The 15,755-nt window shown below is 39.1% G+C and overlaps 1 protein-coding gene across 1 annotated transcript in view; it reads left to right on the top strand.

Annotated features, from left to right (window-relative positions):
* The window catches only part of CPXM2 (carboxypeptidase X, M14 family member 2), a 79,826-nt gene that overhangs the window by 40,121 nt on the left and 23,950 nt on the right, over positions 1–15,755 (top strand). The window contains exons 4-6 of the mRNA XM_049811212.1: positions 6,573–6,657; positions 7,197–7,347; positions 15,165–15,253. Of these exons, the coding sequence (XP_049667169.1) occupies positions 6,573–6,657; positions 7,197–7,347; positions 15,165–15,253 (325 nt within the window). The remainder of the gene's footprint in view (positions 1–6,572; positions 6,658–7,196; positions 7,348–15,164; positions 15,254–15,755) is intronic.

The raw sequence follows: 15,755 nt of genomic DNA, 5'->3' as shown, positions 1-15,755 counted from the left end.
GGGTGTCAGGCTCCTGTCCCCTCCACCCGTGCCCTGCGCAACCTTCTCAAGACAGCGTCCCTTCTGCGTGCACCAGCCAGCAGCGCTTGGCCGCATCTTTGGGTGCGCTTGGTAGATGTGAGCCCCTTCGGCGTTCCTTTAAATATGCTCACAGCTGTGCACACAAATGGCGGCATTTGCTGCTTACTGTCAGAGATTTTCATTTTCTGTTACTTTAATATTCACGGGAAGGAGGGAAAAAGATGTATAGAGGCAGTGCTTATGTGGTTCAGATTTTTCTCCTCAAACAGGTGACTGATCTACAAAGGTGTGATAGGCGCAAACAAAAATGGGAAATTAAAAATGTCACGAAAGGAGGTTTAGAAGATAAGGAACCGCAGCTTGGTTGTGTTTAGCAGATATAGAAGATACGAAAGGGGAAAGTCTGGTGTAGGAAGAATTTCAAACGCGTGCAGATCTCTTTGCAAAGAGTGGCCCGACATGACAGGCGTTAAGACGACAAAATCTTCGGGGCAGAGGCTGTCTTTGACCCCACGCAGGAGCCCTGGCACCTTCAGGTGTTACTATCTGAATGTATAACGGCAAAAGGAAACACCCAGAGCTGGCACTAGATTTTCTAGAAGGGTCAGGCAGTCACAGGTTAAAATCTTGTCAAAACCTGGCTGTAAGTGGCAGCCCTTGGGTGGGAAATACATTTGCAACCCCACCTCCTCCTCGCTGAGAAGAGAGCTTTGAAAAAAAATCTGTGCTTAATTCATTCTGAGCAAGTGAAATTCTGGCCCTGAGCTTTTCTTCGTAGGGCCTCTGAAGAGCTGGATTTCACAGCGGTATATTCATTTAAGTCAGCTAGAAGCAATTTTAAAAATTAAACATTCAAAGATTTCAATTATTAAAAAAAATACCCTTGCTTGCTAGTCAAGCTCCATCTCTTAAATCATATTTATTTTAATTAGTTTGTAAAACTTGCTGGGCTACCTGTGGTTAGTCTGAGCGTTTTTTTGGCTTGGCTTGTTTTTGAAACTGTTTGGCAGTGGGTGATTTAATATTTTATCAGCATAAATATTATGATAGAATATTAATATTAATGGTTTTACATTTAATTGCATGAGACTACAAATTACATTTTCAAGCAGAAAGCCATTTAATTGCCAGCATGCTGATTCTGTTGCATGAGTACCGTTTAATCTAAGGTTTGCCTGGCATATTTTTGGTATAGAGATTCTGCTGTTTCAAGTATTTTGGCTTGTCAATTTATATATTATTGGAGGATACGCATCTGTGTGCCTGTCTGGTTCTATTTTCTATTAATTTTAGGGTTTTGTAATGCAGATAGATCCGATTATCATGATGGCAGAAGAATAATAGGGTTGGCTGGAGCCAGGTCCGTTGTAGATGATGCTGAAGTGAACTCTGCCAATGTTTGCTGGTCTCGTCCCCAGCATCTCTGCCACCGTGGGCTTGAGCTTCTGCTGACCAACACCTGCCAACCTTCCTTGCTTATCTCAAGTCCTGTGGGGTTTTAGTGATGTGGAAAAGCATCCTTGGAGACTAGGATAAGAATGTCGGATTTATTTCACTTGTTGCTTATTCAGCTTTCCATAATTGAGAAGCTTGGCCTTAAAATACTACTTGCAGCAGACACTGTTCCAACAAAATAAAACCCTATCCAAATAGTCAGAAGTCTCAGCTGATGTACTCGCCCGCCGGAGGCTGGGCAGCCAAAAGCCTGGCATCTCTCCACTGCTTCTCATTTAGCGCTCGCTGCGTGTTGTGCTGAGTTGGGTTTCATCTATGTGTCTAACACACGTAAAGAAAAGCAAATTATATTGGGGAATGCAAGGCAGAAAGCTGTTTTGTTGTTCTGGTGCTGTCAGGATGTCTTTCCCTGTGCTCAGTAGCCTGATGATGTGGTTAGATAAAGAAAAGCTGATCCTTTGGACGGGAATCTGCCAAGGCTGTAGGAGATCTGCTTTTAATTCTCTGCTTTGATTCAGGTTTCCTCTCTGTCCCTGGGCAAGTCAATCCCTCAGCTTGTCTTTTTTTTGATGGAAATGGACAAGCTGGACATTTCCATGCATCACAAGAAACTGAATTTAAAATCAAAGATCTTCGAATAAGCCTTGTCTAAACCTAATGCGTTACAGATAAAACCCAACTAATTAATAATAATTAAAAAAAAATCCACCACATTAAGTGAATTGAATCGTATTTTTATTTTTGCATTTACTTTCTGTGAAAGGAGTTGATTAATGTTGGCAATACATACAGAGATTTTTTCAGATAGCTTTCTCCTGAAGAGATAAGGCTGGCATAAATTTTAGAAAGGATTATTAATGGGAAGGACCTGAACCCAAATGAATCCTGTGAAATCTGTACCTCGTGATCCTTTTCTAGCGTTGATGAAATTCATGAGGCAGTCGTGCAAGTAGCACTTTGTGCTAGAGCATGGTGAACTGGAGGTAACCTTGAATACTTTTGAAGATACTGTCACGCAATGGCTTCTTTATTGCCTAGCTTCCTGCCAAGAAAGAGCTCGACAATCGACGCGCTCTTTTCTGAATTACGTCTCCTTGACTCTATAAAATCAACAAATATGTGAGGAATATAATACGAGGTCCAGGGAGATTTTAGAGAGTGAATTCAGAAGAGCTTCTCCAAAACAACGGTAGGGACATCCTAAGTGCTGTAAAGTTTTATAGCCGCCTTTTAGCTTTCCTTAGACAGTTTTATTGTTCGGTGCCGATGGGCCCCGAAAAGATTCGATGTGACGTGCTGCAGAAATTAACGTCTGCAAATCCCAAACCCAATGAGATGGATCTTCCTGTCATCAGGTAACAACACAAACAGATGACATTCCCCAACGCGACTTCTAGCACAAGGCTTTGCTTTAGCTGCCGTGTTTCTGTGATGGATTTCCCTGAAAGCTTTAGATTTCTGTGTCTACGTGAATAAACGGAGCACCACGTAAGTATTAAACTCTTCAATTCTGGGAAGCGCTGTGCTTACTGTAAACAGCCGGGCTGTTGATTTGAGCATGTGCAACACATCCATCTGCTTCCTGGAAGCATCAGACCACATGTGTAGAAAATCTGCAGCTTAGTACAGGAATGCTCTTCTGCTGGTCTGCATCTATAGAAATAGGTGGGATTTAAAGATACTCAGCTGCGGTCAGAAGCCCCGTGCATTAGCTTCTGCTAGTTTCCCCGAAATTCCAAACACAGGAGTGCATGCAGTGTTCCCCGTCCCCACCGTGGGGAATGTGATTTCAAGGCAGAAAATGCCATTTCTGAGGGGAATCTGAATTTACAGCAGCCTTCTTAATATTGGCAGAAGAAGTTGTTCTTATGATGTTGGAAAAAAGGGGGAAGGATTTAAGGCCCTAGAGGCGGTTTTGCATTTCAGACCAGTGGGAGAAGGTTCTGGTCAACTGTGGTGGTTTTATTCTGCATCTCAACAAATGCAAAGCGGATGCTTATTCCATACAGGCAAGCACAGTAAATAGGATGTGGTATGTGACCAAATATATTGCATTGATTCATCTCATCCCATGACCCTCTGTAGTCCTATGCTGCAAATGTTACAAGACTGGATATAGTCCCATTTGTATTTTAATTGGCAGACTGCCTCTGGAAAGCATGTTACTTGTCACTCAAGATGGAATATGTGTACGACTGATTAGTATACATTTTCTTTTGGAAGAAGTTTGAACCTTTGTAACTGTAGGGAGTGAGAAAACTAAAATATGGTAAATAAGTCCTAGATTGGAAGTATTGGTGTAAGAGTAACATTTTCTTATGCCAGTAAAGTGAGCTGAATCTTTTGAAAACTGTCTATATATGCCATGATTTTCTCGCAAAATTCTCAATTATGCAGAATGTCCACTGTTATCTTGTTTTCATGTGGTTGTGATATTCTGTTTGAAAACCCTTTTTTGTGTGTAGAGTAATGAATATGGATGTATTGTGTTTGTCCTCCTAATCTTAGTTGTGCAGTTGAAGTGAAAAAAGTTCTGTAATGCTTCAGAAGCAACAATGTCTTTTTGGTTTGGTAACATTGCCTCTTTTGGTCATTTACCCTGATTTTGAGAAATGGCCAAGAATATTAAAAAAAAAAAAAAAAAAAAAACAAAACAACAACAACAAAAAAAACAACCAAACAAAACCAAAAAAACCCAACCCCAAACCCCCACACCACCTTATGTGCACTGAATATGTACACCACCACCCCCATTCAAACCCATGAGTTTTGCTCTCAACCTCAGTTTCTTTTTCAATCAGAAAAAATTATTTTTTCTCTTTCCGGAGTTCTGATATTGGCCATTTCCAAAATTCCTAATTTCTATCTGTGCTAGGTGTAAATCTGCCTTCCCTCAATTTATGATGGCAGTGAAATCTGGTGCACCTGCCAGGTCATTGCAGAAGTTGAGGGAAGAAAGTAAAGGTCTTTACAAGAGTTAGTAGAAACTTATATAGCATGCTGAAGTCAGTGTCTTTTTTGTTTTATATCATTTTATAGCCACGAAGACTTGAGATGCCAGCATGGCACTTCACAGATCTCTGGCAAATCCCCTACCCCGGGAGATCTTCCATTGATAGGCAAACAATTAGTGTTTTCAGAAGGCTACTAACTTGTTAAAATTGTTTAACAAATGTTGAAGTAGTGTGCGTGTGTTACAGGTGGCAGATGAATTCATCTTTTCGATACAATAATAAAAAGTTCAGTCTGCTTGGCAAATGCCAAGATTTTTCCATTTAAAGCAACATGAATGCTAGAATCTATTCATTGAAGAAGGCTGGTGAAAGATTTGCAAAGGACTGGTTTAGTGTGTAAAAGAGCTGGGTTTGTTCAGTCATTTTTTTCAAAATCACATGATCTCATCTTTGACTTTTGGGTATCCGTAAACTACATACAGAAGTGCTTTTCTAAATCCTACTAAGCACTTACCTAATCTTTGGGTTTAGGTGTCATTGTAAGTCTGGACATCAGGTTGAGTCTTTTGTGTAAGTGGGACCACTGTTACTCAGAAAATGGGATAGCAGGTGGAAATCTGCTGCCATGTGTTGACTTGGGCATTATTTGAAGGTCGCTATTTTGTACAAGACAAAGCTGCGTGAACTTGTACTGATCTTGTGGCAGATGAATTTGCTCTTATTCCACCCCTGCCCCTTTTCTGGTCTTTACTAGAAACTCTCTTTTAGTGAACATATAAAAGCTAGTTTGTCCCTTCAAACGTCAGCACCATGAACTCAATATGTGTGTTCGTAGGTAGTTTGCTAATATTATTTGTTGATTTTAAAAGAAAGAAAAGCAAACGCAGTTACATTTGTATGGGTGCAGTACAAGGGGAAGCTTTTCTTAGGTGCGTGTGCCCTTCCAGGTACTCTGTTATTCCCCATCTATATGCTCTGCTGCTTCTCCCATAACTGCCCAGATTGCCCCTATTCTTTGTAGTCCCATGAGCTTTCCTTACCCTGGTTTCACTCCCAGCAATGTGACTGTGTAGCTTAGCTAAGAACCCATGTTCAAGAATGACTGCTCTAGAGGACTGCTGGTTACGTACTATCAGTTTATATACATGAATATAGAATTTAATCATCCTGGACTGACTGTACAGTACAAAGATACCTCCAAGCCACAACTCTCCTCTAAGTCACTGCCTGTTGAAACCAGGAAGGTGTTAGGGGAAAAAAATAAATTACTGCTGCCCTTTCAGACCGACAAATATGAGAGAAGAATCAGGACATTACCTTCTCCATAGCTGTATACCCATTACTATGGGGAATACCTAGACAGACAGTTTAAAAGCTACATAGCTCTAACTGCTCTCAGAATATAGGAAGCAGCATTTTATTTCTCCTCATGCTCTTCTTTAGCTGAATAGAGACAAGGCACAATTTAAGTACGAATGAATATTTTGCTTTTTTAGATTAAAGGGGATTTTACTCTACGTCAGACAACAGGCCACTAGAAAGATCAGCCTACTGAAGATTGATCTAGATATAGTAGCATTGCACTAGTACTGTGATCAATTGGGCTCTGCTGTGCAGAGACAGAATTGTGTCTTTGTTCCCATCTATTGCTAATAAATACAAGAATGACTGCAGGCTCCAGTCATTCTTGTATTGGAAGAAATGGAAATTTTGCTGGTTGAAATTCATGGGATTTTCATCCTAGAGGATTTATGAGGTTTTTTTCCATTCTCTCTGATAATAACAGCAGAAATAAGAAATGTTCTGTAGCTGAAAAGGTAAGATTATGGAACACTGGATGCGTCTGTTCTAGATAAGCTATTTATCCCAAAAAACGCATATAAAAGGAAAGGAGAGCAGTAATCCCTTACTTCCTGGGATTCCAGATTATTATCTTTGGGTTTTTTGCTTCTGTGTGCTAGGCTTTTGTAATTATCTGTTGAATCTGGATTTTCATGGCGCTTTTTCAGCCAAGCATTGACATGACTTTGCCAACTGGGATTTCCATTGCTAGCAGTCTTACAAGCTTTATTACATTAAACACAATTTGCAGTCGTTCTAAGTTATGAAACAATAACTTAGATACTCTTTGTCTTTTTCAAGGAGTAACTGGGTGACCTCTTACAGAGTATTGGTGAGCAATGACAGTCATGCATGGACTGCTGTCAGAAATGAATCTGGAGATGTGGTGAGTATAACGGAACAGATCTTTTATGAAGAAAAGCACAGGTGGGAAAGTGGGGACTGTCCATGTGGAGTTTTGATTTGCCAGATTAGTCAGTGCAAGACTACAAAGCAACATCTCTCAGTGATCCCGCTACTTGTAAGAGCAAATCACATACTATAGAGAGGGACCTAGAATATCCTCTATGACAAATCTGCACGTGTCTGCCTACGGATGTGAATGCCACCCTGGCAGTGGCCGTGCCTGTGATGAGACGTGTTTCTTGTCGCATGGCCGATGGAAGGGTTTGCGTCAGTCCGCTGGTCCCTGCGGCCATCTCGTGCCCGTGAGGTGCCTTTTGTTGGAGAGAGGGTGTGGAGTTCTGGCCCCTTTGCCCCTCTCTGAGGGGCGTGGGGGGATTGTGTTCTTTGAAGAGCAGTTTTGGCCTGAGCCACCATCATGCCAGGGCCGTACCAGGTGACTTTCTTTGTTTCTGTTACCAAAAGTTCTAAAAGACTTTTGAAGAACTGATCTTGCTATTTCCATATGTTTGGCCTGCATAGATTTTTGAAGGAAACAGTGAGAAAGAGATCCCAGTTCTCAATATGTTGCCGGTGCCACTGGTTGCACGCTATATCCGTATAAACCCCCGGTCCTGGTTCGAAGAAGGCAGCATCTGTATGAGACTGGAAATCTTAGGGTGTCCTTTGCCAGGTAAGAGTCTTTCTCAGTTGATGTTGACATGGCTGCCTGTGCCAAGATGCAGAAATTTTATTTCCTTTGGATATGTGAGCTTTTTTGATATAATGCCTGTCTTTAGTGAGTAGAGTTATGCAGAAAGAAACGAGATCTGTCCGTCTACACAGACAGTATCAGGATAATTCTTCAAATGCAACCGCATAGTATCTATAAGTGGCTTTATTAATAAAACAAAATTGCATGGATGATCTAACAAGATTCCTCTGTTGTTTGGGCTGAAGTGCAATGCAATTAATCTTACTGAGTGCACATGTACTAGAGGCAATAGAATTACATTACAGTCACTTGCAGAAGTCTTAAGCTTCTAAAGCAAGAAAGAACCATCATAATTATGTAGTTTGATTTTTTTTTTTTTTTAAAAATTATTATTTCATTGTACAGGCCATGGAATTTCCCTGAATTAATTTGAAGGCAAATACTGTGACTGAACTGGTGTTTATCTTGTAGGGGGAGGGAAGGCAGTTGGGGATGTAAAGAAATTCTAGCAAATTTCAAGTGTTACTGAATCCGGCATGATCTCTGGTAAGTCTCAGGTGAAGGTAAATGGCTCTATCCTTGGTAAAGACTGTGGAAAAGACACAACCTGATGTTTAGCACAAGCTTCAGGTGTTAGCTGTTTCTCTTATGCGACTGCAAAATACCGTTAGGGTTTTGCTAAACAGTGTATACAAAGTGAAACCTTATACAAGGCCACTTAAAAAAAACAAAAGGTCATTTAATACTGCAAATTATGGCAAAGACATGTTTCTATTAAGCACACTGTAAATAGCCTTATGGTGGGTTTGTGTCTACATGTATATGTACTTATATAAAAATTTGAAAAATTGTTTGTTCAAAGTTTTTCTAAGTTGCCCACTACTCATTCCACATCTCTCATCTGCTTTTTTTCCCCTTTGATCCTAAATTCTGGCACCTTGGGGATAGCGTGCTCTTTTTTTTTTGCAGGGGGCTATGAATAGTATTTTCAGAAATACTAGAGCCAGAAAGAGAACTGCCTTTCCAGAGCCTATCATTACTGCTTTAACTGTTCCTGCTGCTGTTCAGAGACTTGCTGCCTCCAATTCCACTGTTGATGTAGGGTCTTCACATGCCAAGCAGAGGTAGCCTGATTTTTGTCCTTTAGATATTTAAATACTCACGGGAAAAAAAACCCAACCACCAACAATCTGGGGCACGGAAGGGATAATTCTCTGTCAAAGAGAATATGGGGCAATTATTGTCATAAAACTTAGTCTGGAGGTGTATTAACCATGAAGCAGTGAAGGTTAGCAACACTTAGACAACTGCTTTTCTGGGGCTAACAAACACGTCCTGAACTTGGATGGCAGTGACCAGGGGTGTCCTGTGTATGTGAATATTCATGTTTTCAGTAGGATTCTGATTTATTTCAACTGTGGGTTTAGAAAAATCCAGCTCTGGGGGTTGCTTGTTTCCCATTGTAACTTTTATCCTGGAGGGGCAATTGCAGAGCCAGTATTTCCCCTCAGCTTTTGAAAGGACTGGTGGGCTGTTGGAGAGCTGTGGTCTATCCCAAATTCCTGAGTGGGTTTGCAGAGGATCCGTTCTTTATAACACAGGGTGTGAGGCTGAAGGAAAAGAGTAGCTTTCTTCAGCATGGTAACTTTCCTGGCATGCAGGACAGGCACAGATGTCTCCAGGGAATAAAAAAGATGACTCTCAAACTATTTTGAAGAGCAATTTGTAGGGAAATTCTCAAAATCCTTTTCTATTCCATAAAACTGTACTTAAAGAGGAAAGAGCAAAAATGTTGATATTTGGAAAGGTGATTTTTATCAAGCACAGCACTGATTTACACTAGTTTCTTATTGAGTATACAGCTACATAGGGCAAAATTCTGCTTTGAAGTGTTAGTATTTGTCACCCTTCAGCTTCATGGGACTGGATCAGTGGATGAAGGTGCTACTGAGGTAAGAACATATCTGCACTTCCACCACTGGTGCAATGAGTGCTGTTATGGCTCGTTGCAGGCCTTGGGTTAGCATGGAAACAGCATCAGTGCTTCTTCTTGGTAGTCATTTATTGAGTTAATTGCCTGCAGTGGCTGATTCAGTTTATTCCTGAAAGAAAATACCAGAATCATTCATTGAGAAACACAATGAGAATGGGTGTGTTTATTCAAAATGTAATTGGACTGAAAGAACTAATAGGTTTTGATAAGCTGCTGACCCGTCTTTTTAGCCCAGAAAGAACTGACATTTCTTTCTTCTAGCTCATTTTATTCATCGCACGCAAGGCTCTCAAAACAAAGCTGTTCCCCAGGTTGCAGAGGCCTTTGCATGCACGTTTTCCTCCTGTAGGACATGACTTGTTTTTTTGCAGTTCCCTGTAACTGGACTACTTCACCCTTTATTGGTGTCATCTTACTCGTTTCAAGTTAAATAACCGACTGGTTTGGCCATGGGTCCAGCCTCTTTGGTAGCACTGCCAAACCCTGTATTGACTCCGCAACTAGAAATCAAGGGTTCTTTTCTGACAGAGGTTTCCTCCATAAAACTAAGCAAGTCTCCCAAATTCATCAAAATCAGGAGGTGGACCTCTGTCAGTTCACACACTTCTCTCCTTTCCAAAGCCCCCAAACCCTTGAAGAAAGTCATGGGATGCTCAGTTTCCTTGAATACCCTGGTGTGGTTTTGATTATATTTACACCATGCGTGTGAATGTGCAAGAAATCAAGTTGTCAGGAGGAGCAGTTTGGTCGTGTTTTAGAGCTCCCACGCGCCGTGTCCTCCTGAGGCAATGACCGCGCACGTGCAGATGGGGCGTAGGGAAGTACTCCAAGGAAAAAAGTGGGGCTGAAGCAAAGTCAGTCACTTTGCATGACTGTGAATTTCTTTTCCTGTCTTTTAAACTTGTAATGTTAGGGTTTATGTCTTTATTAATCCCTGAATAAATTAAGCAATTTGCATTCAGTCTGTATTCTGTATCAACTCTCCATCATGTAGGCTCACAAGGGAGGGTAAGAAAGGAATACCAGATAAGGAAGAAACCTGAATAAGATATTAATATTCTAGGACAGCTTGTTAGCACTGGTAGTATGTGATGGAAATGGTTAAAGACAGTTAGGACCCATTCCTGTGGGTAGGGCTCTGTTAATAAAACCTTCTGAATATGCTAGGTGTGTTAAAAGTTGGACAAATCATGAGAAAACACTATTTAGATAATTGGAACAGAGAAATTGCCGATTATCTAATCAGTATTACATAGAGTGATTGTAATTTTTATCAGTGAAATGCTTCTATATTACTCATAACATACATTTTCGGTGTATTGTAGGCTAGTTTTGACAAACAACCCTTTTCTAGACTATTACAGTAGCTCTACAAAGAAAACTGTGTTATCCAACTGTGTCAGAACCGTCTTTCAGGCAACAGAAGTGATTTGCTGTTTCACCAAAGGAAAAACATTGAGCTGTGGAGGAAAGATGCCAGAAAATCCTACCTATAGGAGAGGATCAGTGCTGCCATTTCTTGCTGGGGAAAAAGAGGGCAAAAGCACCAGCATTTATTTCCCTCTCCAGTTTCCAGAAATGCTGGTATTTACATAGATGTAGACTGACACTCACAATCTTTTGCAGTTGCCTCAGAGGGATGGATGTACTTTCCTTGCCTGTTCTTTCTCAAACCTAAGGAAAATCAAAAAGAAACTGCAGATGATCAAAAGTACCCAGAGATAGGAGAGAGAAAATTAGCTGAGCTCTTCATGCATTTATTTATACTGCAGAGTATTCAAGGCAATAGGCAATTATTTTAATGCAATAAACTTGTGATGAAATTTAATTTTTAATAATTGTTATATAGAAAACTATCATTGGTATCATGATTATGCCATCACTTTCAGCCCAAGATAAAAAATGAACTTTAACTACTCTGTAATGGAGTACTGTGTTTTGCAGTGGATGCATCATTCAGTGCTATTTTCATTGCTTGGCTCTAATTTGCCAGGCTACCCGGTTAAGTCTAGAAGTGTGCTTATTTTGTATAAAACTGACTTTCTACGAGTACCTTTCATGATAAGTGATCGTGTATACAGCAGTACTAAATTCAGCGAACTACTTGTGAGAGTAAATTTTTGCTTAGAGTGACAGTCTCTCCTTGTGTTCTGCTTTCATCATTGCAAAAACTAAAACTTAATCTTGGGCAATTTAAAGCTTTTTGGGGAGTTTGCCTGAGCAAAGACTGAATAAAAATGAGACCAAATTAAATAATTCTCCTGGGAAGGGCCAATGTATTTTATTTCTCCATACTCATCAAGAGAGATGTGTAACATCCCCCAGCAATGCAGTGGGTGTCACTAAAAGGTTTTCTTTCATATTTTATTTGTAAAATGAAGCGTATACTATTCTGAAGTATTAACAATCCTAGAATTACCATTATTATCAGAATCAAACTGTAGGAATTCATTAGAAAGATCAAATGTTGGTAGAAAACCTTTAAGAAGCAACTACTGTGGGCTGAGAGTTTGGGGGTTTTTTAGCCATTATTATCATTCATTATGCTTAACTGGAATTAGTTGTTTGGTATTGGACTATACATCAACATATATAGAAAAGAATCTATCCATAGCTGAAGAATATTATTTCATTGCTGATTTAATGTGAAATGTTAATGCTCATGACTGACACAAAATAGATCATGTGGAAGAAAACTTACAATCATCTGATCTGTCTGCCAGCGGATTTTTTTCAAGATTACACGTGTGATGCCTGTGACATGTTCAATTTTGTGAAGACAAGTCAAATTCACTTATATTACATGGAAATGAAAAAAATCAGTCATTTGCAGAATGGCACATTTTTAAGGCAGTCTAAAGGATTTAGACTAGAATATTATTTCTGTTAAAAACTTATCTAAATCACTTGGATTGACTTCATTATCTTGCCCACTTGGAGCACCATATGAGCACCACTTTTGAGCTTGCGAGCTCCATCAGGACGATACCATACAGCTCATGGCAGGACTTCTGTGAGAATGAAGCACCTGAACAAATCGTGTTGGGAATGGATGCAAGTTTTACTTACCAAAGGAGAACATTTTGATAATATTGTTTTGTGAGTGTTGATTTCATCTTCAAGTTATTGCAAAGCTCACTTCATACCTTTCCATTACAAAGAACAGAAGTATGAAGGTAACAAGCTACCTCTACCTGCAAACTTAATTAACTCTACTGGTAACATAAAGATAGGTTAGTGGTAGAAAAACCTAGTATATTCCTCTGTATAAATGGGAGTGCCACAGTTTGGCAGGATCTTTTCTCCTTGGCTGTCTGAGGTAGTGCCATGAATAGATGAGAGTATTTCAATTCTAATTCTTCTGTGGTTTGAGTTTCTTAGTCTCTTATTCTATGTTTTATGAAAGAAAAATAATTTTTTCCAAAGTGGACCTAACTAGCTGTGTGCAAGACTGGTACACCTTTCTACATTTTAGCTTTTAATTTTCTAATCTGTATTCCTGCTGCAGCAGAAATACAGTGATCGAAGCAGACTCACAGTAGAGCCTGGCAAAATACGAGTGTTAATTCTCTAGGGAGCTGTCAAATTGTGCAGTTTTTGAGGAAGGACCAGAGATCCAATCATTCTCATTGTACAGCTTTTTTAAGTTTCCACCAACTCTACAGCATTCACAGTCATTCCCATGATACTAATGTTTGATGTATGGAAAAAGTGCCAGACTTTGAAAGGAATGGGATTAAAGTATTAGGAAAAAAGTATCAGTTGCTGTATGTTTTGGCTTGTGGTAATAGAGAAAACCTTCAACATCTTGGCAGTTTTATGATGTTTATTTTTGTATTTTTACAACAGGGATATTTTTACAATGGTGAACATATTCTGTGTGGCATTAAACACATTGTCTCTTTCTAGAAGAAGTGGGGTTTTTATGATTTCCATTTCTCAGTCATCAACATATTAAAGAGTAATTTCCATGCATTAACATGAGTTGACCTTTAAGGGTTTGGCATTCCAGAGTCATCTGCAGGGTTAGTGCAGCATCGTTGCTGTCAGTGGACTTGCATCAATTTAGCCTGCAGTTAAGTTGGAAAGAAGACCTAAAAATGCGGGTGAATTTTGTGTGAAATCTAACCCTCTTGATTCTTCAAAACTTTTTTTTTTTAAATAAGCAAATCTTGTTTCCTCACCTGATTAGGCTCTAATTCAAATCCATTTCCAGGTGGTTTTGTGATAGAATAAGTTCTCACTGGAAAGGACAGACTGCATTGAATAACCAGATTTTGTTGAGCAAGATGGTTTGTTGTCATTTTCCAGTCATATTTGTAGAGCAGCATTCAACTGACCTTCCAGTATTTCTGCTGTAGATTAGGGAATGGAAGTGAAGACAAGCATGTGAATGAAGAGTAAATAAGTGGTGGAGAACATGGCTAATGTTACAGCGAAGCTTAATGGAACTTCCATGTTTCATTTCATAAATAACTTAAATAGTTCAAATTTTGCTTTTCTTCCACATAAAAAACCCTAAATACTTTTAGAATTTTATGGGAAGAATAAGTTAGAGAATTTAGAGGTTACAATGTCAGAAATATGAAGCTTAAAAATGTCAAGTTATAAGGTATTTTTAAGTGTTATGAGTTTTCCATATTTTCATTAAATGTTGTTGCAGAATAGTATCTATGTATTCTTCCTACTAATAATTATGCTTGCTTTCCCCCCCCAAAAAAATCACCTAACAGTTGTGATACTGTTTTAAAAAAATCATTTTTCTTCTCTAGAGACAGTGTCTTTTGGCTGCGTTGCAATGCGACAGGATAACATTTAGGCTTTCATATTTGGCCTTTTCCCAATAATTTTAAACCAAATGAAGATGATTTTGTGCAAAGGGAAACAATTTTTCATAACAGCCTGACAACCACTGGTTTGACAAACAATTACTCAAAATTCCAGACATCCCAGATATGCCAAATTGAAGAATGTGTCTGATGTTTTCCAAATAGACTTGTTTATCTCTAAAAATAGGTCATAGTAGATTAGGCTAGGAGCACATGTATCAGGAAATATAAAGCTGAGCCCTAACAGCCTTGGCCTGGTTTTTTGCCCAGGTGAATGGCCTGGACGGTGAAGGACACAAAGGTTTTTGTTCTAGCCACATGTTCTCCTTTGTGTATTTTGAAGTATCAAACTATAAATTATATCTGTATAGAAATGAATATGCTGGTTTTAAAATAACAAAGGCCTCTGACTTTCATAAACAGTGCTTAGGAAAATAATCAGGAATTTTTAATATGCACAGTAGATCCTTTCTGTATTTTGCAAGCAGTGCATAGACTCTGAAAATACTCATCAAGAAAACTAAAAGATAATTCCTTGTAATACTAAATTAATCAAGTAGACACAAAACATTTACTGGGGCTTCTTCCTCTGATGTGATTTTTTTTTTTTTTTCCCCCACTCTTTTATCTTGCATATGACTCATCATTTTCCAGTGTCTTTTGCCCTCTTCCGTAGCCGAAGGATGCCCTTCTGCTCTTCTGTTGAAGTTTAGTTGTTCGTGCAGGGTAGCTGTCTAGCAAGCCGCTGCCTGCTGCCTCCTTGCTTTCCTTTGGATCTATATAAGCTGATTTGTGCAGTAATTAGAAATATTTCAAATTTGCCGTTTCTTTGAGCTTTTCTTTTGAAAATCTGTTTTAAATCCATGTAGGACAGTGGAATTCAGATTTCCATGTTCCTTGCATGCGTTATGGCTAAGCATCTTTATATTTGAAATTCATAAGCACATGAAAATTCTTTTATTTCTTTTTTTCAGACCCAAATAATTATTACCACAGAAGAAACGAAATGACAACCACAGATAATCTTGACTTTAAGCATCACAACTACAAGGAAATGAGGCAGGTAGGCAAAGAAGCTGGTGTGTGACCTCCTGGACGGAGGGTGGATGGGTGCAGGCTTTGAGCTTTTATGGAAGCTGAATTCTACCTGTTAAAAATACTATTAAATGGTGCAATTTATTTAATTTTTTTTCTGTTTTAATCTATTAAAAGCAACAATCTATTAAAATCCCAAAGTCTTAATTTGTACATCATCTAACCTTAAACAGGTGACACTATGTGACAGAGGGAGGTTTTACACATAATGTGCCATCACTTTTCTTACATGTATATTTGAGTGGTGAATGTTACAGTGGTTTCTCCTTTCAGATTTGACCCTGACTTAGCCACCACGATTCTCCTATATTTCAGTGGGTTTGGATAATTAGAATAAACTATACAAAGTCCAATTCTGTATTCATAGTTGTGAAAACCAGCAAAAACTCACCAAAAAAACCTAGGGAAAAAAAAAATCCTGTTAGCGTAATTTTAAATCTGCTAGCCTTGTTAATCTTGTTCCTTTAACT

Source organism: Accipiter gentilis, chromosome 9 (genome assembly GCF_929443795.1).
Source record: "Accipiter gentilis chromosome 9, bAccGen1.1, whole genome shotgun sequence".
Taxonomy (NCBI): Eukaryota; Metazoa; Chordata; class Aves; order Accipitriformes; family Accipitridae; genus Astur; species Astur gentilis.
Note: the sequence above shows the minus strand (reverse complement) of the source record. Positions and strands in the feature narration are given on the sequence as shown.